The 27,230-nt window shown below is 43.2% G+C and overlaps 1 protein-coding gene across 7 annotated transcripts in view; it reads left to right on the top strand.

Annotated features, from left to right (window-relative positions):
- Positions 1 to 27,230, top strand: part of fat3a (FAT atypical cadherin 3a) — a 182,085-nt gene that overhangs the window by 119,292 nt on the left and 35,563 nt on the right. For 3 of the 7 annotated variants that reach the window (XM_061681169.1, XM_061681167.1, XM_061681172.1), the window contains exons 5-12: positions 3,891 to 4,205; positions 4,814 to 5,024; positions 10,140 to 10,208; positions 14,789 to 14,928; positions 20,932 to 21,207; positions 22,314 to 22,524; positions 22,606 to 25,331; positions 25,434 to 26,805. In XM_061681169.1, coding sequence (XP_061537153.1) covers positions 3,891 to 4,205; positions 4,814 to 5,024; positions 10,140 to 10,208; positions 14,789 to 14,928; positions 20,932 to 21,207; positions 22,314 to 22,524; positions 22,606 to 25,331; positions 25,434 to 26,805 — 5,320 coding nt within the window. Of the gene's footprint in view, positions 1 to 3,890; positions 4,206 to 4,813; positions 5,025 to 10,139; positions 10,209 to 14,788; positions 14,929 to 20,931; positions 21,208 to 22,313; positions 22,525 to 22,605; positions 25,332 to 25,433; positions 26,806 to 27,230 lie in introns of those variants that run through there. The other 4 variants (XM_061681170.1, XM_061681168.1, XM_061681171.1 and 1 more) reach the window with 3 other exon arrangements.

Here is a 27,230-nt window from a genome sequence, read left to right as displayed (position 1 = left end):
AACTTTTTATGCGACACACTGCATGATTTATTAACTTTATAAATGTTTCTAATTACAAAATGCTGCACATATGTTGCTTCACTTACAATCCAACTGTAGTCCAGTATTGCTTATAAAAATTCAACATGGAAATCGACTCTACACATTGAGATACAGGTATCCAATTTCATGTTGCATGATATTTAAACCTCCCAAAATAAAATTATATCCACCCATCTTGTGTTACCTCTGGACTCAAAATGGGGACCTGTTCTTTATAAATGAACAGCATATGGTTGACATCGCCCTGCCACTCTTTAGCCCTGCAGCTCATACTCCATTTCAGAAGCTGCCAAGATTTTGATGAAAACAAATGGCCTCTACCATCTCATCTACGACACGTACTCACCTCTTTCCCCTCTACTCTCTATGGCTTTCCTCAATGTGGTTTTCATTAGCTTGGTAATAGAGCCTGTTTGAGGACAGTCAGTCTATGCGGGTCTCTTTTAACAATAATGAGAACCCGCATCAACTCGGGTCTACCTTGATTAGTGATAAATTGTACCATGCAGTGGCTTTCTCATCATGACTCAGAGTTGAGTGAAAGAAGCGTGTAGTTCCTGGTTCAGGTGTGCATGCATTCGTGTGTGTGTAGGTATGTGTGTGTGTGTGTCACAGTCATATTCACTATTTATCATAAGGAAGGAACATAGGGTGACCTACAACAGCAGAGGTAGAACCACGCAGCTGGATTACATCTTGTGGAGACGATGTAATCTGAAGGAGGTTACTGACTGTAAGGTATTGGTAGGGGAGAGTGTGGCTAGACAGCATAGGATGGTGGTGTGTAAGATGACTTTGGTGGTGGGGAGGAAGATTAAGAAGACAAAAGCAGAACAGCGAACTATGTGGTGGAAGCTGAGAAAGGAAGAGTGTTGTGCGTTTTTTTGGGAAGAGGTGAGACAGGGTCTTGGTGGACAGGAGAAGCGTCCAGAAGACTGGACCAAGACAGCCAAGGTGATCAGAGAAACAGGCAGGAGACTACTTGGTGTATCTTCTGTCAGGAAAGGAGAGAAGAAGACCTGGTGGTGGAACCTCAAACTACAGGAAATCTTACAAGGAAAGAAGTTAGCGAAGAAGAAGTGGGACACTGAGAGGGCCGAGGAGAGGAGAATGGAATACATTGAGATGCGACGTAGGGCGTAGATAGCGGTGGCAAAGGCCAAACAAGAGGCATATGATGACATATATGCAAAGTTGGACACTAAAGAAGGAGAACAGGATCTCTCCAGGTTGGCCAGACAGAGAGATAGCGATGGGAAGGATGTGCAGCAGGTTAGGGTGATTAAGGATAGAGATGGAAATTTGTTGACTGGTTCCAGTAGTGTGCTGGATAGATGGAAAGAATACTTTGAGGAGCTGATGAATGAGGAAAATGAGAGAGAAGGAAGAGTAGACGAGGCAAGTGTGGTGGACCAGGAAGTGGCAATGATTAGTAAGGGGGAAGTTAGAAAGGCATTAAAGAGGATGAAAATGGAAAGGCAGTTGGTCCTGATGATATTCCTGTGGAGGAATGGAAGCTTCTAGGAGAGGTGGCTGTGGAGTTTTTGACCAGCTGTTCAACAGAAGAGAAGATGCCTGAGGAATGGAGGAAAAGTGTGCTGGTGCCCATTTTTAAAAACGAGGGTGATGTGCAGAGCTGTGGGAACTGTAGAGGAGCCACACAATGAAGTTATGGCAAAAAGTAGTAGAGGCTAACTCAGGACAGAAGTGAGTATTTGCTAGCAACAGTATGGTTTCCTGCCGAGAAAGAGTACCACAGATGCATTATTTGCCTTGCTCGTGGAAAAGTACAGAGAAGGTCAGAAGGAGCTACTTTGTGTCTTTGTAGATCTAGAGAAAGCCTATGACAGAGTACCCAGGGAGGAACTGTGGTACTGCATGAAGAAGTCTGGAGTGGCAGAGAAGTATGTTAGAATAATACAGGATATGTATGAGGGCCGCAGAACAGTGGTGAGGTGTGCTGTAGGTGTGACAGAGGAATTTAAGGTGGAGGTGGGACTGCATCAGGGTTCAACCCTGAGCCCTCTCTTGCTTGCAGTGGTGATTGATAGGCTGACAGATGAGGTTAGACTGGAATCCCTGTGGACCATGATGTTTGCAGATGACATTGTGATCTGCAGTGAAAGCAGGGAGCAGGTGGAGGAACAGTTTGAAAGATGGAGGCATGCACTGGAAAGGAGAGGAATGAAGATTAGCCAAAGTAAGACAGAATATATGTGCATGAATGAGAGGGGTGGAGGGGGAAGAGTGAGGCTAGAGGGAGAAGAGATAGCAAGGGTGGAGGACTTGAAATACTTGGGATCAACAGTCCAGAGCAATGGTGAGTGTGGTAAGGAAGTGAAGAAACGTGTCCAAGCAGGTTCGAACGGGTGGAGGAAGCTATCAGGTGTGTTATGTGACACAAGAGTCTCTGCTCGGATGAAGGGCAAAGTTTATAAAACAGTGGTGAGGCCAGCCATGATGTACGGATTAGAGACAGTGGCACTTAAGAGACAACAGGAAGCAGAGCTGGAGGTGGCCAAAATTAAGATGTTGAGGTTCTCTCTCGGTGTGACGAGGTTGGATAAAATTTGAAATGAGCTCATCAGAGGGACAGCCAAGGTTCGATGTTTTGGAGACAAAGTTAGAGAGAGCAGACTTTGATGGTTTGGACATGAGATAATGATTATATTTGTAGAAGGATGATGAGGATGGAGCTGCCAGGCAAGAGAGCTCGAGGAAGGCCAACGTTGTAGGTTGATGGATGTCGTGAGGGAAGACATGAGGCCAGTGTGAGAGAAGAGGATGCAGGAGATGCAGGCTGACATGGAAAAGGATGACACGCTGTGGCAACCCCTAACGGGGCAAGCCGAAAGGAAAAGACGAAGATATGATCTGCAGAACCACTCCAGTATAACAATGTGTATTGATGACTTCCTTATGTTGAGGTAAACTAACTCCTTGAAAAAAAAAAGACTGTGTTTTAGCTCCTCCCCTATCCCTTATCACCAATGACTTAATGACATACGTAGAATATGTATGAAGTAAATGTATGTATTCAGGTAAATAAGATTTTGGTATTTCATTTCAGCATATAAACTCAAAGTAGTGTCATGAACGGAACACAGGATAGGACCCAAAAATCCACGACTCCAAAACAAATGGACAGTTTCAAAAAGAGAGGTTTAATATACGGGCAGAGGCAGGCAATCCCAAAAAGGCAACAGTATCCAAAAAATTGAGGCAAAAAGGCGAGGTCGATAATCGGAACAGGGTCTTGTCTTACTGTGAGTTTGTGACGTGGAAACAAGGAATGCTGGAACGCGACGACAAGGTACAATGAACTGGCTACCAGAAAGAATGAGACACGAGGTTAAATGCAAGGGGTAATTAGGGTAAACGAGGCACAGATGGGGATGATGCGCTCAGGAGCAGGTGTGTACGAGACAGGGGGAAGACAACAACCATAACACACACCCATGACAGTAGATTGTCTATTGACGTGTATAGATAAAAAATGCTGATCTAGTGTCTAAAAGTTTCAATGTAAAAAAAGCATCAATCCTCTCTGCACACAGTATGAATCCGAATTTGGGTCAAAATGTGGCTCGACCTACAACCCTGTTTGGAGTCACTCGTACAATCCTGCAAGAGGGCCATACGTAGTGGAAATTTGTTAATATGCATATGTATATATTGTTTGACTGTCTAATTTTAGGAGGTACCATAAATGTCATCCTTACTCCGAGTTCGTCCAAGAAAACGTGTCAGAATGTACTGAAGGATGCATTTGTGGAAATTGCAAATATTTGGACCGCCGTCATTTATTCATAGGCAGTCATGCTCTTCATTCTGTCCTGTCCTTTAAGGTATTGGTATCAGATGGTGGACCCAGTCCGAGGCAGAGTACCGTGTGGGTGATGGTCCAGGTCCTAGATGAAAATGACAACAAACCGACATTTCCAGAGAAAGTCTACCAAGTCAAACTACCAGAGAGGGAGCGTAGAAAGAAGGGGGAGCCTATCTATCGGGTCTTTGCCTATGACCGCGATGATGGACCCAACAGTGACCTTTCTTATAGCATTGTGGATGGCAACGAGGATGGGAAGTTCTTCATTGATCCCAAGACGGCAGTGGTGTCATCTCGCAAGGCCTTCACTGCTGGGAGCTATGATATCCTGACAGTATGTAAAACTGATATTAGTCCAATTGCTGATCACAGAATATCCAAAATTATTATGGTATTTTATGAGAACAATTTCAGTATCGCACCCAAAATTTGGAGATTGGCTGTTCCTAATGCATTTAGTTAATAATTGGGAAAATAAATGCTCCTACATTTCAGAGTAGGAGGTTGGAGACTTCAATTGTTAGGTAAATAATACCGGTATCCTCCAACTCTTTGTTAAGTGGAGACATATTTAAGCATGCAAAACTATTGCAAGATGATTAATTTTGTTGAGGCGGGGGTAATAATCGGTTCTGAAGTGTGTTATAATGCTGACATAAACAATCCTTTAAATAGCAAAAAAAAACAAAAACATTTTTTAAATGGAAATGGCTTTAATTCAGCATTTCGCTGAATCCTCCTGTGTAGCTCCATTGGTGCATTGTAATGGAATTCCTACATTTAAGATGTCTGGAGAGCATTTCTAGCAACAGCTCAATTTAGGGAAAAAAAAAGAAGGAAATTGTGTATATAACCAATTCATTTGTTTTGTGTGTCACTGACACTATAATGAGCCTTTCTCATCGTCTCTTTAAAATTGAGCTTGGTGATTTCTCTCTTTAGATCAAGGCAACAGACAATGGTCGTCCTCAGAAGTCTTCTACGGCTCGCCTCCACATTGAGTGGATTCGTCGTCCTCCTCACACAGCTCTGCCACCTCTGTTTGATGAGCCTTTCTACAATTTTACTGTTATGGAGAATGACAAAGTCACAGAGATTGTTGGCGTGGTCGCCATGGAGCGGAGTTCGGCCCCCTTATGGTTTGACATCACAGGTAAACCACAAAATAGTTTCCTGCCAACCAGTAGAGGGCTAATTGCATGTCCATCCATCCATCCATCCATCCATTTTCTGAGCCGCTTCTCCTCACTAGAGTCGCGGGCGTGCTGGAGCCTATCCCAGCTATCATCGGGCAGGAGGCGGGGTACACCCTGAAGTGGTTGCTAGCGATTCGCAGGGCACATATAAACAAACAACCATTCGCACTCACATTCACACCTACAGGCAATTTAGAGTTGTCAATTAACCTACCATGCATGTTTTTGGGATGTGGGAGGAAACCAGAGTGCCCGGAGAAAACCCACACAGGCACGGGAAGAACATGCAAACTCCACACAGGCGGGGCCAGGGATTGAACCCTGGTCCTCAGAACTGTGAGGCAGACACTCTAACCAGTCACCCACCGTGCCGCTCATTTGTATGTTATATATCATAAATCAAATTTCAACATTTTTGTATCTAGTGTAATGATCCAACATTTTACACTACTATGCCTTTGATGTGTCGAAGTTGACCTTCACTTGAGAGGCTTACATGAGATTATGTTGTGTGAAATGCACAAAGCTCAATTTCCCTATAGTACTGACTGGCGTGGCAAGAGTGATGTGATCCAATTATCAGTACTTTTTACTGTAATTCCATTAGATTCAAGTGGTGTGACAGTGCAAGGAAATACTGCTACATTCATCAACACTGTCTAGGTCTCACTTCTTTGTCACTGAGCACTGAAAGCCAGCATGTATCCAACTTGAGTTACTTTCTGACTAGTGCGATTGGCTGACTGGTTGCTTTTTGCAGCCTATAACTTACCATGTATCAATGTCTCCCTGATACAACCCAATTCCAATGAAGCTGGGTTGCTGTGTTAAACATAAATAAAAACAGAATGTTATTGAACGTTGTTAAAAGAAAAGGTGATGTAACACAGTGGTAAACATGACCCTGTCCCAGCTTTTTTGGAACGTGTTGCAGCCATAAAATTCTAAGTTAATGATTATTTGCGAAAAACAATAAAGTTAATCAGTTTGAACATTAAATATCTTGTCTTTGTTGCGTATTCAATTAAATATAGGTTGAACATGATTTGCAAATCATTGTATTCTGTTTTTATTTATGTTTAACACAACGTCCCAAATTCATTGGAATTGGGGTTGTATTTTTCACAAGGATTTCAACCTTCTTGATCAGTATTACAGAATTACAGATCCATATTTTGATTCATTTTAAAAATGCAGCCTTATGGGGGGCACAAGTCAGTGCAAACTGTAGGCCGGTCCCAAGCCCGGATAAATGCAGAGGGTTGCGTCAGGAAGGGCATCCGGCTTAAAACCTTGCCAAACAAATATGAGCGTTCATCCAAAGAATTCCATACCGGATCGGTCGTGGCCCGGGTTAACAACGTCCGCCACCGGCGCCGTCAACCTGCGGGGCGCCGTTGGAAATTCAGCTACTGTGGGTCGAAGTCAAAGAAGAAGAGGAGGTGGAAAGCGGGTTCTTCGGCAGAAAGAGAAGAGGAAAACACAGAGCCTAGGGACTTTGAATGTTGGGACTATGACAGGAAAATCTCGGGAGTTGGTTGGCATGATGATTAGGAGAAAGGTTGATATATTGTGTGTCCAGGAGACCAGGTGGAAAGGCAGTAAGGCTAGAAGTTTAGGGGCAGGGTTTAAATAATTTTACCATGGTGTAGATGGGAAGAGAAATGGAGTTGGTGTTATTTTAAAAGAAGAGTTGGCTAAGAATGTCTTGGAGGTGAAAAGAGTATCAGATCGAGTGATGAGGCTGAAATTTGAAATTGAGGGTGTTATGTGTAATGTGATTAGTGGCTATGCCCCACAGGTAGGATGTGACCTAGAGGTGAAAGAGAAATTCTGGAAGGAGCTAGATGAAGTAGTTCTGAGCATCCCAGACAGAGAGAGAGTCGTAATTGGTGCAGATTGTAATGGACATGTTGGTGAAGGTAATAGGGGTGATGAAGAAGTGATGGGTAAGTACGGCATCCAGGAAAGGAACTTGGAGGGACAGATGGTGGTAGACTTTGCAACAAGGATGCAAATGGCTGTAGTGAACACTTTTCCAGAAGAGGCACGAACATAGGGTGACCTACAAGAGCGAAGGTAGAAGCACACAGGTGGATTACATCTTGTGCAGACGATGTAATCTGAAGGAGGTTACCAACTGTAAGGTAGTGGTAGGGGAGAGTGTGGCTAGACAGCATAGGATGGTGGTGTGTAAAATGACTCTGGTGGTGGGGAGGAAGATTAGGAAGACAAAGGCAGAGCAGAGAACCATGTGGTGGAAGCTGAGACAGGACGAGTGTTGTGCAGCTTTTCGGGAAGAGGTGAGACAGGCTCTCGGTGGACGGGAGGAGCTTCCAGAAGACTGGACCACTGCAGCCAAGGTGATCAGAGAGGCAGCCAGGAGAGTACTTGGTGTATCTTCTGGCAGGAAAGAAGAGAAGGAAACTTGGTGGTGGAACCTCACAGTACAGGAAATCATACAAGGAAAAAGAAGAAGTGGGACACTGAGAGGACCGAGGAGAGGCGAAAGGAATACATTGAGATGTGACACAGGGCAAAGGTAGAGGTGGCAAAGGCAAAACAAGAGGCATATGATGACATGTATGGCAGGTTGGACACTGAAGAAGGAGAAAATGATCTATACAGGCTGCCCAGACTGAGGGATAGAGATGGGAAGGATGTGCAGCAGGTTAGGGTGATTAAGGATAGAGATGGAAATATGTTGACTGGTGCCAGCAGTGTACTAGCTAGATGGAAAGATGAATGAGGAAAATTAAAGACAAGGGAGAGTAGAAGAGGCAAGTGTGGTGGACCAGGAAGTGGCAATGATTAGTAAGGGGGAAGTTAGAAAGGCATTAAAGAGAATGAAAAATGGAAAGCCCTGCGCCACTTCCTTTTTGCAGTGGTGATGGATAGGCTGACAGATGAGGTTAGACTGGACCATGATGTTTGCAGATGACATTGTGATCTGCAGTGAAAGCAGGGAGCAGCTGGAGGAACAGTTAGAAAGATGGAGGCATGCACTGGAAAGAAGAGGAATGAAGATTAGCCGAAGTAAAACAGAATATATGTGCATGAATGAGAGGGGTGGTGGGGGAAGAATGTGGCTACAGGGAGAAGAGATAGCAAGGGTGGAGGACTTTAAATACTTGAGGTCAACCGTCCAGAGCAATGGTGAGTGTGGTCAGGAAGTGAAGAAACGGGAAGGATGATGAGGATGGAGCTGCCAGGCAAGAAAGCTAGAGGAAGACCAAAGAGAAGGTTGATGTATGTCGTGAGGGAAGAAATGATGGCAGTTGGTGTTCGAGAGGAGGATGCAGGAGATAGGCTTACATGGAAAAGGATGACGCGCTGTGACGACCCCTAACGGGACAAGCCGAAAGGAAAAGAAGAAGAACATTTTTATTCATTTTAATGTTCATATTAAGGTGACAGTAAGTGTAATAGTTAAGAATAACAGATCATACCATACATCATATGCACCACTAATATTACAAATCCCAGAATGCTAGGCCCATCAGTCGAGACCGGCGAGCGCCCCTTCCCTTTCTGTTGCAGTCGTTAGCAACTATGCTACCAGTCTCCTCGAGCAAATTTATACTTACCCTTCCCAAAAATTGAAAACGAAAGATGGAAAACAGTTAACGTCCAAGACAGGTGGGAGGCAGATTATCTGTTCACTAAAGTAAAAGACAGACCGTCGTGTGCGGAGCAACGTGGCTGTAACAAAGAATAGGGTCGCGGGCGTGCTGGAGCCTTTCCCAGCTATCTTCCGGCGGGAGGCAGGGTACACCCTGAACCGGTCGCCAGCCAATTGCATGGCACATAGAGACAAACAACCATTTACACTCACATTCACACCCACGGGCAATTTTGAGTCTCCAATCAACCTACCATGCATGTTTTTGGGATGTGGGAGGAAACCGGTGTGCCCGGAGAAAACCCACCCAGGCACGGGGAGAACATACAAACTCCTAACAGGCAGGGCCGGGAATTGAACCCCACTCCCTAGAACTGTGAGGCGGATGTGCTAACCAGTCAACCACCGTGACAGCAATATTTATTTATTTATTTATTTATTTACATCAAATATGGCCTTAATCAGTATAATTAAGAATGACTGCCTCGAGTCATATATTATTTTAAGTGATATCCCATTCCAAATCCATATGGTTTCATATAATGTTGGGCTCCCTTTTGCAGCTGTAACAGCTTCAAATCCTGTGAGAAGGTTTTGGGAATTTTTACCCAGATTGTGAGGTCATACACAGATGTTGGACGAGAAGGCCTGGCTCACTGTCTATCGGGTTGAGTGCAGGACTCTGTGCAGGCCAATCAAGTTCATCCATACCAAATTCTCTCATCCATGTCTTTATGGACCTTGCTTTGTGGACTGTGCGCAGACATGTTGAAACAGGAAGGGGTAATGCCCAAACTGTTTGACTGTCCTAAATCTCTTGTTATGCAATGTTCATTTGAGTTTAGGGGCTAATATTTTGGACATTTCTAACTTTGTGGAGACAGTTTAGAGTTTGCCCCTTCCTGTTCCAACATGACTGTGCATCAGTGCATGGCTCAAGGTCCATAAAGACATGGATGAGAGAGTTTGATCTGGATGAACTTCACTGACGTGCACAATCCTTACCTTAACCCTATAGAAGACTTTTGGATGAATTAGAGCGGAGACGGAGAGCCAGGCTTCTCGTCCATCATCAATGTGTAACCTCACAAATGCGCTTCCAGAAAAATTTTCAGAAATTCCCATAAACACACTTTGTGGAAAGCCTTTCCAGCAGAGTTTAAGATGTCATAATTTTAGAGGGTAGATGTCATATTAAACCCTATGGATGAAGCATGGGATGTCACTTAAATTATATCTGAGTCAAGGCAGGTGAGGGAATACTTTTGGCAATATAGCTTTTGTCATTTAAAGTAATTATTTTATTATTTAAAACGGCTGGAAGCAGGGACTGTGCTGGTCGTGTCTCCTCTATCTGTCCCTTTGTCATGCCATCCTTTCGTCCTCTTCCCTTGGTCTTTGTGTCTCACTCGTTCTCTCCTCTTTTTCCTCAATGCTTCATGCCTGAAAGGTCCCAGGTCTTTCCTTGAGATGTTTATTATTCTACAGAGCACTTGCATCCGGAACTGTTCCTCTGAAGGTATCTGACTTCCATTTCCTCTTTTATGCTGTCAACGTTCAACTTGGTCTCATTTATTTTTAATTTGTTCTGGCTGATTTCACTTTTGTCATCGTCCGCCCACGTTGTGTGAAGGTCTGTTGACAAGCAATAAGTAATTAATAGGAAGTTGATATCAGGCAGGAGTCTGTCGTTCAAAATGTTATTTTAGATTTTTGATTTCCCTCGCCGCTACTAAGAGAATACTTTATTTTCCTCCACTTAATACGATGTTTATGCCAAGCGTGTAGGGGTCGCCTGGCCCCAGCAGACTGCGTACGCACTTTTCCATATTTTGATTGGGTCAGGCTGGCCGTCGCTGGCTTGGCCACCTGTTTCGCATGGTCGGATTTGATAGGTGTGTTATTCTCAAGAAGCAGTCTCGTCTTTCGTTTTTATTCACTTAATTTACACATCAGCACACAGAGCTAACATCTATATATCGTATTTACTCCACACGACTCTAAATTGTTCTTCGTCGATATTTCTAATCTGTTGGTGGTGTAACCTGCTGGTGTAATATTGTAAAAAATAAAAGTTTATCTTACTAACAAAATTCCATTGAATATAACTACAAGTCAGGTCATCCAAGTTAGCATGCCTTAGTGTCAGTGTCCGGTTGCTATGACATTCTGGAGATGGGTGAGTTCTGGAGCTGCAATCGCATCTGTAACTCGGGGTAATGCTCTCTGTAGCCAAGCTGTTGAAAACGAAAGATTCTGAATAGAATTTTGGTCAGAGATGCATTAGTCATAATCTAAAAGGATCACTGACTGATCCGGTTCTTTGGCTTCGTTAGTCAGAATATGGCTACGCTTTCAGTTTGGGTCATGCAAAACCTGTGTTGCCTCTAGATATGGCGGCTATGCTCTATGTGGTAAAGAAAATGGATGGATGGATGGATGGATTTCTGGCTTTGTAGAATTGTGTACAAATAAAACAACATATTTTCGCATACTAAATATTTATACCAATTGCCAAAAGAAGACTGTGTCCTGGCAAGGTGATAATGCAGTGATCATTACTCTTCTTTATATATGTCTTATTCACAGCACTGTCACATTTGTAATATGATGTAATAGCAACCACATTTAAGCATGCGCCCACCACACCCTCATATCAAACACATCATTATCCAATAAAAATCTGATACTCCACCCAGAAGATGAAATAGGCAGAATAATTATGAACTGCTTTAAATTAGACATTCCCTTGGTACATGCAGCAGATAGCCATCTGTGCATGTACAGTAAGTGCTACTTAAAGCAGTAGTAACAAGTCATTGGGTTTTTGCTCCAGGCTCCCACTAAGTTATTGATGTGTAATTTACTTGTAATTTGTCAGAAAGACAAATTCATATAGTAAACATGCATTTGTTCATGTAGAAAGGTTTACAAGCGCAAAAACGGGTGGAAACATGATTGCGCATACAAGCAGATGATGTGGAAACGTATCTACTACTCGGGCGCCCCCAGAATTAATTCACACCTACGCGCAATTTAGAGACTTCAATTAACCTACCCTTCATGTTTTTGGGATGTCAGAGGAAACTGGAGTACCCGGAGAAAACCCACCCAGTCACGGGTAGAACATGAAAACTCCACACAGGCGAGGCCGGGATTTGATCCTGGTCCTCAGAACTGTGAGGCGGATGTGCTAACCAGTCGACCACCATGCCGCCCCGCCGCCCCCCACCCCCAGAATTGTGTCTGCCAAATGACCAAAACTGCTGCGCAGTTATTTTTTCACATTTCTACCCTAACATGCAAAATATTGGGAGGGATTTATGAAAATAGATTAATTTAACATGCGGTATGTGATTGATAAAACCTGGCACGAATTGTGGTGGTTGATTTTGTACCTTAAAATACCACAACTGATAGGCAGGTGTAAACCAGCACTGCTGTGTGTAACGGTGACGAGAAACGGAGGTGAGGATGAGTTGTAGGCAAAATGAGAGGTGATTAGCAGAGCGGTTCTTTTACGCTTATGTAAACATTTTGAAATAACAGGAAACCAAATTATCAAGACATAACGTTTATTCCGCATTGCAATTTGGAAACTTCGGACAGATCTAAGGCACAGGTGTCAAACCGGGGTCCAGGTGCGGCTCGCCACATAATTTTATGTGGCCCACAAAAGCCAATTAAGTGCGACAACTTCCATGGGATATTGCTAAAATCCATACCAAAATTTCAGTTTGTCATATGTAATAAATGTTGAGATATTGCAAAAGCATTCTTTGGTTACCAAAACCTTTTTACAGTAACTTGAACAATAGTTAACTATTATTCATGACTTCTGATTTCAAAACTACTTATCCATCAACTTATTGTGTCTATGTAATAATATGATGAGGCAATAAAACATTTAACATGTCACTCAGAGGGAAAACGTAAACAGTGTGGCCCGAGCCAAAAATGTGTTTGACACCCCTGAGGGCTTGCTTGGAGCCAGTCAGAAGAAGGAGTCATGCCATATCGTAAGAAATCAAATTTCCATAACACTAAAATATCATCAGGTTATATAATTATGTATTCAATTAGTTGGTTTAGTGACTATTTAACCAAGAAGCTGTTTTCATTGATTGCCGTTTGATCTGTAGTACGGTATCAAACAGCATTTCATTAAGCAATATAGGTTTGCTCGGATAGTAATTGGTGGAGTATGAAGTGTCGCCAGATGTGCTATTTTAAATGATTGACAAACTGTATTTTCACATTGAGGAGCATTGATTCACATGAGATGATTTAAACAGGCAGGACGTCCATGATAAACTGTAAGGATAGCGTAAAATTATGCTTTTGCATTTACCTGTACATATGCGAAACCACTGATTAGAAGGGGTGGCGGCATGGCTCTCTTGGTGAATTTTTTCATCGTTTGGCTGTTAACACCCAGAGATTGTTCTCGCGTGATAGTATATCACTTCAAAACAAATATTGATCCAATTAGAAGCTAGTGTTGCACGGCATCACGTTAGATGTTTGGTCTAACAGGCATTTAATGGCCAAATAACTCCCGTCTGGAGTATGCTGCAGTATGTTGACTAGTTATTGAATAGTGCTTCAGTTTGGAGGTTTTTGCTATACAAGGGAACCAACACCAAAGAAGACAAATTTTAATTAAATGTTTTACTACTGTCAGGATTCACGTTAATGAATTACTTTGTGCAAGCAAACATTGAGAACCTGTTTGGTGCTAGTTTATAAGAAGTTTGTAAAACTTTTAGATGAACTGGATTTTATTGTTGTTTAAACTTTCATTTGATATGTTACAGTCTATTTCAAATGCTATCTCACAAGCACACTTGCTAATCCTCATTAGCATATAAGTGTAATACTGCGCTGGTAGCGAAACAGCACTGCAAAACAAGTAGATGTAAAGAATGAAACAGAGCAGCATAAATTACAGCATTGGAGTAAGGAAATGCTTCCCTTTATTGACTTCTGATCGATCTCTTGAGAATAAATATGTTAAATAGTAAATACTAAAATGATAAATATGATTAATAATTGCTCCTCCACCAATTGTTTACTGCATTTAATTGAACACTGCATGGTGAGGTGAGGTATTGGCGTGTTCTGTGGAGAGACAGTGATCATAAACCCTCCAGGCAGTGGAAACCAATTTTGAAGGTTGGCAGAGGCTGAGTTTCTTTGTATACAATTTGGTCTTGGCAGATGGGAGGTTCTCTCTGGCCTCAGTAGGATTCTTGCCAAACCTCCTTCTTCCACATGGCCTAAAAGAGGATGCTTGGTTTGGACAGCAGACACAGTAATTTGAACCTTCCTGTGATCACAGTATGTTTTAATGTCTTTTTCTGTCTTTGTGTCATCTTTCCCATTTCCTACTGCTGAACAAACAGCACATCTCTGCTCATTGAATATACTGCTAATAAGAAAAAATCGCAACAAATTGCCATTTGCCTTTGAAAATATTTGTTCTCAATAGCGCTGTTGTCTGTTTCTAGCATATTTCTCTTGTTCTAAGAAATTACAGTAACAGTCCATTCCAAAATGTTCCCATAAATAATTCAATGGAACATACAGTCTAGAAACATGGACCACATTTTTCAAAGTTGGAGTTGTTACTTATATTTGATATCTATTATCATTTGACATCAAAACATCCTATTAAAGCTTTACACTCACCGGCCACAGTACTAGAAGTATGCGATCCAATATAGGAGCTGTCTGAGAAACTCTACCTTTACAAAGATAATGATGATCAGTTTGACTAGCACTGTCAGATGTTTGGGTTTTTTTTGTTTGTTTTTTTGCCATTGTAATTTGCAGTGGTGTAAAACACGTAATAAATTTGACATTTTCATGTTGCAACCTAATGTAACTCAAGTCTTACTCAGTGAGATTCAGTGCAGTTCTTAACCACTGCAAATGACAGCCAGAAAAATAAACATCTCTCTGAACATGTTAACCAGTGTGTGTCTCTATGTGTGCATCAGTGTGTGCGTCTGTGTGTGTGTGTGTGTGTGTGTAAGTAAGTATAAGTCTTCATGATTAACATTGTTTGACCCCTGCCACTCTCCCTGTGCGGACCAGGTGGGAACACAGACAGTGTATTTGATGTTGAGAAGGCCATGGGCACCATCATCATTGCCAGGCCTTTGGATGCTGAGCAACGCTCCTTCTACAACCTAACAGTGCAGGCTACAGATGGCATAAACATTGCATACACACAGGTAAGACACATACAACACATTAATGTTTTCGGTATAGTTTGACTTGAGCTAGACTTACTGGATTTTATGTATAAAACGTTGAGGTGTATTTTAGGATTAAGAGTTGCCCACACTTTATGGAATCGATATACTGGCACACTGAGATCCTGTAACACATAAAGGCGAGAATACATCAACCTAATCTAGATACTTATTTTCCTGAAGACGTTTTGGATTATTTATCCTGTTATGTTAGCAAATGTTGACTTTAGCATGGGAGAAAAGAGAATTGGGTAACTTTCCTCTTTACTGTTACTTTAAACTGCTACAACATTAAATATTTTTTCATAAGCCCATGTTTCACCATTCCACCATTACATTCAAAATAAAAATTGCTGTCAGTTATCTATAATTTGCATTTCATCTGCTCAGATAAAATGCCTTTCCCTATGCATTCCTCATTTGCACACAAATACACACCTATAAGATGGACTGAAGTCTCTTGTACAGAGATTCAGCACAGCATTGTGCCGCCAGGGAGAGCCTTAGCAGTTCAGCTAGAGAAGGCTGACTGCCGCAGCCAGGTTTATATTTAGACTAACTGTCTGGCAGCTCTCCAGTCTGTTTCCTTCCACTTCTTCTTATGTTTTCTTTCCAAATCTCAGGATCTAGTTACTGAATGTGTGCAAAATACATGTTGATGCTTTCCTCGCCCAGTCATACCGCTGCTCCTGTAGCAATTTCAGTTTGGTTAGTTTATTTTGGAGGAGCGCAGTCAGCACAGAAAATGAGAGAAGTGGTTGCCTTTTTCATCTTCCCTAGAGCTAACTGATTTAAAAGCAGGCCACATTGTGCGGGCTCCTTTGACACAAGGACTTAAGGGTCAAGAATTGTGTTAAACTCATTTCCGAACTGACTTAGAAGAGGAAAACATATGGAATAAGGATCTTCTCATCTTCCTACATCTGAAATGTTCTAATTTTATCAATCTCAATACTTAATGAAAATAGCCACAAAATATTTGACTGATAGTTTGGCTCAGTAGTACTTGTGTTTAATAAAATGCAATGAATGACTCCATCCATCCATCAATTTTCTACCGCTTATCCGTGGTCGGGTCGCGGGGGTAGTCGCTTTAGCAGTGACGCCCAGACTTCCCTCTCCCCAGCCACATCATCCAGCTCTTCCGGGGAGATCCCGAGGCATTTCCAGGCCAGCCGAAGGACGTAGTCTCTCCAGCGTGTCCTGGGTCATCCCCGGGACCTCCTCCCAGTGGGACGTGCCTGGAACACCTCACCAGGGAGGCCTCCGGGAGGCATCCGAATCAGATGCCACGGCCACCTCATCTGGCTCCTCTCGATGTGGAGGAGCAGCGTCTCTACTCTGAGCTCCTCCCGGATGACCGAGCCTCTCACCCTCTCTCTAAGGGAGAGCCCGGACACCCTGCGGAGGAAACTAATTTTCGGCCGCTTGTATCCGGGATCTTGTTCTTTCGGTCACGACCCACAGCTCGTGATCATAAGTGAGGGTAGGAACGTAGATTGACCGGCAAATCGAGAGCTTCGCCTTTCGGCTTGGCTCCTTCTTTACCACAATGGATCAATACAAAGTCTGCATCACTGCTGATGCTGCACCAATCCGCCTGTCGCCCGTTCCATTCTTCCCTCACTCGTGAACACCACATCATCTGCAAAAACCAGAGATGCAATACGGAGGCCACCAAACTGGACCCCCTCTACTCCTCGACTGCGCCTTGAAATTCTGTCCATAAAAGTTCCGAACAGAATCAGTGACAAAGGGCAGCCTTGGCGGAGTCCAACCCTCACCGGAAACAATTCCGACTTACTGCCGGATATACGGACAAAACTCTGACTCCGGTCGCACGGGGACCAAACAGCCCGTATCAGGGGGTTCGGTACCCCATACTCCCGAAACACCCCCCACAGGACCCCCGAGGGACATGGTTGAACGCTTTCTCCAAGTCCACAAAACGTATGTAGACTGGTTGGGCCAACTCCCATGCACCCTCGAGGACCCTGCAGAGGGTGTAGAGCTGGTCCACTGTTCCACAGCCACAACCACACTGCTCCTCCTGAATCTGAGATTCAACTTCCTGACGGACCCTCATCTCCAGCACCCCTGAATAGACCTTACCGGGGAGGCTGAGGAGTGTGATTCCCCCTGTAGTAGAAGGGGAACCAGCCCAGTCTGCCAATCCAGAGGCACTGTACCCGATGTCCATGCGTTATTGCAGAGGCATGTCAACCAGGACAGCCCCACAACTTCCAGAGCCTTTAGGAACTCTGGGCAAATCTCATCCACCCCTGGGGCCTTGCCACTGAGGAGCTTTTTAACCACCTTGGTGACCTCAACCCCAGAGATAGCAGAGCCTGCATCAGAGACCCCTGACTCTGCTTTCTCATGGGAAGGCGTGTCGGTGGAATTGAGGAGGTCTTCGAAGTATTCTCCCTACCGGCTCACGACGTCCCTCAGCACCCCATCCCCACTATACACAGTGTTGATGGTGCACTGCTTCCCCCTCCTGAGACGCCGGATGGTGGACCAGAATTTCCTTGTAGCCGTCCGGAAATCTTTCTCCATGGGCTCACCGAACTCCTCCCATACTCGAGTTTTTGCTTCAGCGACCACCAAAGCTGTATTCCGCTTGGCCAGCCGGTACCCATCAGCTGCCTCAGGAGTCCCACAGGCCAAAAAGGCCCGATAGGACTCCTTCTTGACGGCATCCCTCAAATGTCCACCAACGGGTTCAAGGATTGCCACTACGACAGGCACCGACCACCTTACGGCCACAGCTCCGGTCGGCCACCTCAGCAATGGAGGCGTGGAACATGGTCCACTCAGACTCGACGGCCCCCGCCTCACCCGGAACATGAGCAAAGTTCTGTCGGAGGTGGGAGTTGTAACTCCTTCTGACAGGGGATTCTGCCAGACGTTCCCAGCAGACCTTCACAATATGTTTGGGCCTGCCACGTCGGACCGTTATCTTCCCCCACCATCGGAGCCAACTCAACACCAGGTGGTGATCAGTTGACAGCTCCGCCCCTCTCGTCACCCGAGTGTCCAAGTCCGATGACATGACCACAAAGCCGTTCATCGAACTGCGACCTAGGGTGTCCTGGTGCCAAGTGCACGTGTGGACACCCTTATGCTTGAAGATGGTGTTCTTTAATGACAATACGTGATGAGGACAGAAGTCCAATAACAGAACACCGCTCAGGTTCTGATCAGGGGGGCCGTTCCTCCCAATCACGCCCTTCCAGGTCTCACTGTCATTGGCCACGTGAGCATTGAAGTCCCCCACCAGAACGATGGAGTCCTCAGCGGGAACGCTCTCCAGCACCTCCTCCAAGGACTCCAAAAAGGGTGGTACTCTGAACTGCTGTTTGGTGCATAGGCACAAACAACAGTCACGACCAGTCCCCCCACCTGAAGGCGGAGGGAGGCTACCCTCTCGTCCACCGGGGTGAACCCCAACGTACAAGCACCAAGCCGGGGGGCAATAAGTATACCCACACTTGCTCGGCGACTCTCACCTTAGGCAACTCCAGAGTGGAAGAGAGTCCAACCCCTCTCGAGGGCGGGAATGAATGACTCAATAATACAATACTGCACTGAGCAGAGCACACTGCGCCATTGACCAGCCCATCCGTTGCATGTACGTGCTATCTCGTCCAAATGTTTTAAAAAAATAATTTTCAATCCAGATGTTAGCGCGCTGCGACGGCATCTGATTGACAACTACAAGAGATGGTGGTGTAATTCCACAGTTAAAAAAGCACAGAAAAGAAAGAAATACGAAAATGGAGGAATCGCTAAATAATGAGGTGTCCCAGTGTTCTAAACTCTGAGACACAAGACAGATGACATACTGTTGGTGGTGGGATGTGGTAAAAAAAAGAAAAGAAAAAAAAGTGCAGTACTGGAGGAAGATTTTTACTAATTTGGATGTACCACGTTAGTTGAAAGGGGTATCAACATGTTATTTTAGCAATTTAAATACTGTAGCTTTGCTAATTGTAAAAATATTAGCTTATAATAAAAAATAGAATAGCCACACATGCTTCACTTGTATCACAGCTCCTCCTCCTCCCTATTGTAAGCACTCAGGGCTTTCCATTTTAACAGTGATAAATACATATTGTTGGTCTGCGACCTACTTTACATCCAAAGCAGCAGGAAAAGGGATCGGGTGACTTCCTGTTCGGTCGCTTACAACCAACAAATCTGGCTAAGCTTGCGCCATGGTGCCGTTGTCCCTGCACCGTCCTGCGTCCTACCCTGCGGTGGCTGCTGTGAAAGTGCAGTGTGTAAGCGCCTTTAAAAAAAAATCTACTTTATATATTTTACCCAGTGATTCTCAACCAGGATGCCGTTACACACTTGTGTGCTGTGAGAGATCATCAGTGGCTCTGCAGAAAATTCTCCAATGTCATTTAATTTGTCTGAAAATTATTTAATAATTACAAATATATCTTTGTTCATTTGTCTATGCCAGCGAGCTATAGTGACAGGCAGAGCAATTAAATGTTCTTCCATGTTCTTCCAGAAGGTACAATAACGCTGTTTATTTACCATTCATACGACAGAATAAGTTAGGGCTTCTGGTAATTTATATTAGTTTTGAGTTCAGTTAAACAGGCCCAGATTTTTGAGCCGTGTGTGCCATGAGATTTTTTTTCTCATGTGAAATGGTTGTCTTGGCTCAAAGGTTGGGAAACACTAGTCTAACTGATCAATTTCCTTATTTTCCACCAGTCTTTGCATGGTTATTGGAAATGAACTCTCACATTCTAGACATATGTATGGATGTTTTTTTTTTTTTATATATTTTGTATTCCATTTAGTTTTAAATAACCTTTTAACCAGCTGGTTTTGTAATCCTTGAGATAGAATGAACTGTATGTTTGTATTTTTCTCTCTCTCTACCAGCTCAGTGTGTTTTGGTTGCCTTATGTTGTGCCTTGTCACCCGTCACTGGTGACTCACAGACTTTCACTAGTCATGACATGCAACTATCACAACAGACCTAAACATTTTCTTGACATTTTTCTGTCACAGTCAATTGGATTAGTGAATATGTGTTGATCAAAGTTACAGCTAAGGTTTTTTTTGATCATTTTCAGCTAAAAAAACAATTTTTTATTTAAATATTGTTTTTTGCTGGGAAGTAGAGGCTGACATTTTTTTCAGGATTCCCGCGGGACGGGACTGAATTTCAGCATTAATCGCAGGTTTGGGCAGGAACGGGAGTTGACAGGAGTGGAAACCATGACGGAAGTGAAACCATGACAGTTGTATTTTATTTTATTTTTAATGAAATCGATATTTGAACATTTCCCATCAGCATCGAGCTAAACATTGCTAAACTAAGGGACTAATACGACTTTCGTTAATATGTTTTGTTTCTTGATCATTCCGGTCATTCAATGTATTTATTACGGTGTCTAAGGCAGCATAGAAAAGGATTGACTGGGAGTAAAAAAAAAAAAGGTGGAGGGGCAAGGAATGGGATTGGGATTCTAGGCAGGAGGCGGGGTACACCCCGAACTGGTTGCCAGCCAATCGCAGGGCACATACAAACAAACAACCATTCACATTCACACCTACGGGCAATTTAGAGTCTCCAATTCATGAATGTTTTTGGGATGTGGGAGGAAACCAGAGTGCCCGGAGAAAACCCACACAGGCACAGGGAGAACATGCAAACTCCACACAGGTGGGGCCGGGGATTGAACCCCGGTCCTCAGAACTGTGAGGCAGACGCTCTAACCAGTCGCCCACCGGAAATAATTTTACAAATTCATATCACAATATAAGGAACAACCACTTCAACTGCAAGGGTTCCATCACCAGCAAGAATGATGTTGCAAAAGGTCTCGCAGAATGTTAATTTCCTAGAAACTATGAAAGTATCTGCAAAGCATCAATGCATGTACTTTCAAGTGCATGTAAGAATACAACCACTCAACAGTGTTCTCTCTTTCTTTTCTTTCCATGGTCAAGGTTCACATCACTGTCATTGACAACAATGACAACGCTCCCATCTTCTCCCAGCCATTCTATGATGTCACAATTTCCGAGGACACACCTCCTGACACTGAAATTGTTCAGGTCCTAGCATTGGACAGAGATGAGTATCACCGGCTGAGTTACTCCTTGCAGAGCGCAATAGACCCAAACAGCATGCGTCTGTTCCGCATCCACCCCGCCATGGGCACTGTCTACACAACACAGAGTTTGGACCATGAGGCTTGTGCACAGCACATCCTTACTGTTATGGTAAGAGATCTTCAGGTGGAGATTAACTGACCCATGGTCTAGTTATGGCAGTGTCCACCTGTTGAATGAGTCATTGTCTGTTAAATGTTCACCTTTGACCTAGGAAAGGACACATAATGCTCATAAGGATCAAAGCTTACCTAAAAACAGTAATCGAATTACACACAGCTAATACTCATTGTGCCTGCACATCTTCCACATGCTCCACAAGAAAAGAGCTTTGGAATAATGTGTTGTCATTTCCCAAATGTGGGTATCGCAAATTGATTTAATCGTCAGGTTTACATTCGGAAAGTATGCAGAAAGAGTGAGCTCACACTGTACCTGCAGCTCAAAAACAGCCATGAACTAGAGGCCCTGAATGTTGAGGAGATAGAGCAGTTCATTTTCCTCCCACTACCAGGCATTTAAACAGTTTATCCTTCAACTGTAGTTGTGTTGTTTACAGCCTTAGATGTCAAACCTTCATTGTTGAGGGCAGATTCAAAATGCATTGTCTAATGGACACTATGCACTCAACACTTTATGTTTGGGAGGTGATAGTGTGCTAAGTTCTGGTTTCCCGGCAAATGCATAGTGATAATAATGACAGCATCAAACTCTTCAATGTATACAGTACTTTCTATCTGATGGAAATACATTAAGTTGCCATGAATCACGTATTACCATTATAATTGCTACAGGACATTGACCTGACTAGGTGCAGGCGGTGTAGTTTCAGTTCACACTCAGTCACGGTGTGAATGTGAGCGTGAATGGTTGTCTGTCGTTATATGTGATCTGGGACTGACTGGTGACTAGTCCAGGACGTAGTCCCTCTTTCGTCCCAAGTTAGCTAGGATAGACTCCAGCTCCCCAGAACCCTGAATGGGATAAGCGGCATTTAAAATGGATGAATGTATGGAGAGTAAAATTATAATTGAACATTGCAGTAAATACACAGACACAACACAAACTACAACATCAGAATGGGAGATTGGAGTTTTTACAGACACCGTGTAATGCTCTTATGAATGTAGTCCTACCTAATATCCAAATAATCAAATCACTTCTCCAACATCTGCTCCATTATTGAGACTAACATTTGACAATGTGTCCCTCCACAGGTAAAAGACCAAGAATTCCCATACCGGAAGAACCTGGCTCGTGTGCTGGTGGAAGTGGAAGATGTAAATGACCATGTACCGATATTTACTAGTGCATTGTATGAGGGTTCAGTCTATGAATCAGCAGCAGTGGGATCAGCCGTTGTACAGGTGACTGCCTTGGACAAAGACAAAGGGAAGAATGGAGAGCTTCACTACTCCATTGAATCAGGTTGGTTCACCAAAATTATTTTAATGCACTTAGAAATTATTATTGTTACATGAACTAAATATTTGTTTTCTTTTCCAACAGGGAACATTGGAAATTCATTTCATATTGAGCCAGCTTTGGGAATCATCACTGTTGCACATGACCTTGACTTGTCAAGTATAGGTCACTACGTACTCACTATCAGAGTCACAGACAATGGGTCCCCGTCTTTGTCCACCACCACGATAGTTCGTATTGCCGTCACCCTCTCGAACAATGTGGGCCCAAAGTTCCCTCAACCTGAGTACCAAGCCGACATCACAGAAAATGCAGTGGTTGGGACCTCTGTCACCACAGTCAGTGCAGTCAGTCAGTCCACCCTCACATATGATATCAAACAAGGCAACGCCGATCGAATCTTTCAGATAAACCAGTATAGTGGAGTAATTACAACTCAAAAGTCTCTAGACTATGAGACTCGAGCATCTTTTACTCTCACAGTACAGGCTACGAACATGGCTGGATTGGCCTCCAATGCAACTCTTTTAATACAAGTTTTGGATGAAAATGATAACCCACCAGTGTTCAAGCAACTTCACTATTATGGCAGCATTAGCGAAGCTGCACCAGTCAACAGTCTAGTTTTAAACACAGAAGATTCCCCACTAGTAATCAGGGCCACTGATGCGGATCACAACCAGAATGCTCTGCTCATATATCAGATTGTCGAGGACACAGCAAAAATGATTTTCACAGTGGACTCAGGTACTGGTTCTATCAGGACCATTGCAAATCTAGACCATGAGACATCTTCGATCTTCCACTTCCATGTTCAAGTCAGGGATAATGGCAGACCACAGTTGACAGCAGACAGCCCAAGTGAGGTCACAGTAGAAGTCATAGACACAAATGATTCACCACCTCGTTTCACCCAGAATGCCTATGAAACAGTCGTTCTTCTCCCCACCTATGTGGGAGTGGAAGCACTGCAGGTGTCAGCCATAGACCCAGACAAACAGACGACAGGACTCACATACTCTTTCACAGAAGGAGCACTGGAACATTTTTCCATCAAACCTTCCAATGGTATTATAATTGTTAAAAACAACAACTTTTCCAAAGAACGTTTCCGCTTTAGTGTCAAAGTCTCTGATGGGAAATTTTCCACCACAGCTATGGTAACCATTATCGTACGAGAAGCTCTGGATTCTGGTCTAAGCTTCACCAATAATCTTTACACTTCCTCGATTCAAGAGAATGTACCGAATATCACCAAGGTGGCTGTTGTCAATGCTGTGGGAAACCGTCTTAATGAACCACTGAAGTACACATTGCTGAACCCTGGTAAATGCTTTAAAATCCGTCCAACTTCAGGGGTGATCCAAACCACAGGTTTGCCCTTTGACCGTGAAGAGCAAGAATTCTATGAACTGGTTGTTGAGGCAAAAAGGGAGCATGACCGTTTGCATGTAGCCAGAGTTATGGTGAAAGTCCAGGTAGAAGATATCAACGACAATGCCCCCATATTTGTTGGACTTCCTTATTATGCAGCTGTTCAAGTAGAAGCTCAGCCAGGATCACACATTTTCAAAGTCATGGCAGTCGATGGGGATAAAGGAATTAATGGAGAGGTGTCTTACTTTCTCAAGGATGATTATGGTCATTTTGAAATCAATCGACAAACAGGAAGCCTTAAGCTCAAGAGGGCCTTTGAGTCTGACTTGTCTAATATGGAATACCTGATGGTGATATACGCCAGAGATGGTGGTTATCCACCACTCTCCTCGACAATTGAATTTCCTATTACAGTTGTCAACAAAGCCATGCCTGTCTTTGACAAATCTTTTTATTTGGTTTCTGTTAATGAGGATGTGCCAGTGCACACACCTATCCTTGGTATAAATGCAACGAGCCCTGAAGGTCAAAGTATCTTTTACACAATTGTTGATGGAGATCCAGCTCTTCAGTTTGACATTGGTTTTGACACTGGCGTGATAAGTATCATCCATTTGTTGGACTATGAAATAGCATCATATTACCATCTGACCATTAGAGCAACTGACTATTTAACTGGTGCCCGTGCTGAGGTTGACGTGAATGTGGCAATTCAGGATGTTAATGACAATGTCCCCATCTTCCAGAAAATGTCCTACTCTGTAGTTTTATCGGAAACAGTCGTGATTGGGACTCCAGCTCTTCAGGTAATCGCCACTGACAAAGACTCTGAGAAGAATAGTATTGTTCTTTACCAGATCTTATCTGATTCACACAACAACACAGACTATTTTCACATCGACAGTAGCAGTGGACTAATTCTGACTGCCCGTATTCTGGACTATGAACAAGTCCAGAAGTATGACTTCATCGTTAGAGCTACTGATAATGGCTTTCCACCTTTAAGTAGTAACGTGTCTGTCACACTTGTGGTAAATGACACAAATGACAATCCCCCAGTTTTCAACCAGCTTCTTTATGAATCACATGTGAATGAACTGGCACCAAAGGGGCAATTTGTAACCTGCGTCCAAGCCTCAGATGAAGACAGTTCTGATTTTGACAAGCTGGAATACAGTATTTTGTCTGGAAATGAACGGATGAACTTTATGATGGGAAAAAAGACTGGAATTATCACTTTGTCTAGCCACAATAAAGACAGGATGGAACCTGTTTACAGCCTTAATGTTTCAGTGTCGGATGGTGTCTTCACCAACACTGCACAAGTTCATGTTAAAGTGTTGGGAGCCAACTTGTATAGTCCAATCTTTGGACAGAATGTATATGAAGCAGAGCTGAAAGAAAATGCTGCTGCCGGAACCAAAGTTATACAGGTAAGAATAAATGTAGTTATTCATTTAGTTAATTAAATGTTTCTGTTATTGTATTGTAATTGAAAAAAACATGCATGTTTATTTGTCTTTTTAAAATTAAAGGTAAAGGCAGCAGATGCAGACCCAGGTGTATTTGGTCATATTGCTTATTCCTTTGTCAATGATGTTGGCAAGAACCAATTCAGCATTGATGCAAGTGGCCAAATCACCACACTGGAAAAGCTTGATCGTGAGGACTCTGCGAATAAAGACATAGTATTGACTGTGCTTGCCCAAGACTCAGGTGGACGTGCTTCTTACTGTACAGTGCAAGTTACACTTTTGGATGACAACGATAATGCACCTCATTTCAGTGCCACTGAATACAGAGCTTCTGTCAAATCTGATGTGGCTAATGGTTTTTTAGTGACACAGATTCACGCCAGTGATCCTGATGATGGTGCCAATGCCAGGGTTACATATTCGCTCTACAGTGAGGCACACACCCCTGTGGCAGACATTTTGGAGATTGATCCTGAAAATGGCTGGATGGTGACAAAAGGAAGCTTCAGTCATTTGAGGAACTCTGTGTTATCTTTTTTTGTAAAAGCGGTGGATTGTGGAAATCCATTTCGCCACTCTCTAGTGTCAGTCTACATGCATGTTCTTTCTCCAGATTCCATCATTCCCTCATTTAGTCAACATCCATACTTATTTAGCATACCAGAGGACACACTAATAGGCCATGCTATAGGTATGGTCCACCTTAACAATCCTCCTGGATATGACACCCTTACAGCTACATTTTCCCTGGTGAATGGAGAGAATGGAGAAAACAACAAAGATGAGGTGTTTGTGGTCGAAAAAGATACAGGTGTTATCAAGATTGATAAGCTTTTGGATCATGAGATTATCAAAGAATACCACTTCAAGGTTATTGCCACTGTGCAACAGGCCAAGCTGGATTCTGTAACTTCTGTCGATGTTGACGTTAAAGTACTAGACCAAAATGACAATAAACCATCCTTTGATTCGATCTCCTATGAAGCCACTGTTTTGGAAGGAATGCCAATTGGTACCAGAGTTATTCAAGTCCAAGCACACGACCGAGACTCAGCTGCTAATGGACAAGTAATATACAGTCTTGGGGGCTTCATCCATTCAGAGCGTGATTCCAATGCATTGACTGGAATGTTCAGTATTGACTCCAACGCAGGCTGGATTTCCACCCGCAAGAACCTGAACCATGAGACCAATCCATCATACACATTCACAGTGATTGCATCAGATCTAGGGGAGGCATTATCTCTTTCCAGCACCACCACTGTTACAGTGGCAGTATCAGACATCAATGACAACCCACCCATTTTCCTGGAGCAACGGTATATTGGTACAGTTAACGAAAGTGTCTCACCAGGAGAAGTGGTTGCTGTGCTGAACACGAGAGATGATGACAGTTCTGCCATTAACCGACAAGTCAGCTATCACATAACTGGTAAGAACAGTTTTTTTATTGTTGTATTTAAAATAATGTATATTAAAATAACGTTGACTTTTTGTAAGTTTTGGCTTCTTGGAATGTGTATGCAGGATAAGAGTTTGGGTAAGCCAATGATTATGGTAACAAAATAAATACATCATTGTATTGTTTTATTCGGGAAATTATTCACAGAGAAACATTAAGGGCTCCAAAAAATGTTTCATAACTCAAATAATCTGAAAACTAAAATTCTCTAAAGATCAAATACATAACAAACAGCATATTTGTTGTTAAACACTGTGGCAAATCTGGAGTGATTTATTTTTATTTTTTTTCTGTAGTTGTTGAAAACATTGTAAAATTGTGAGGTTAGCCGAAAATTCATTGAGGGATTTCACTGGGAACTTAATGAGTCCCATGTTGTGTTCTTTTCCAAAAGG

This window comes from Phycodurus eques, chromosome 7 (assembly GCF_024500275.1).
Source record: "Phycodurus eques isolate BA_2022a chromosome 7, UOR_Pequ_1.1, whole genome shotgun sequence".
NCBI classification, from domain to species: domain Eukaryota; kingdom Metazoa; phylum Chordata; class Actinopteri; order Syngnathiformes; family Syngnathidae; genus Phycodurus; species Phycodurus eques.
This window is presented reverse-complemented; position numbering and strand designations above follow the sequence as displayed.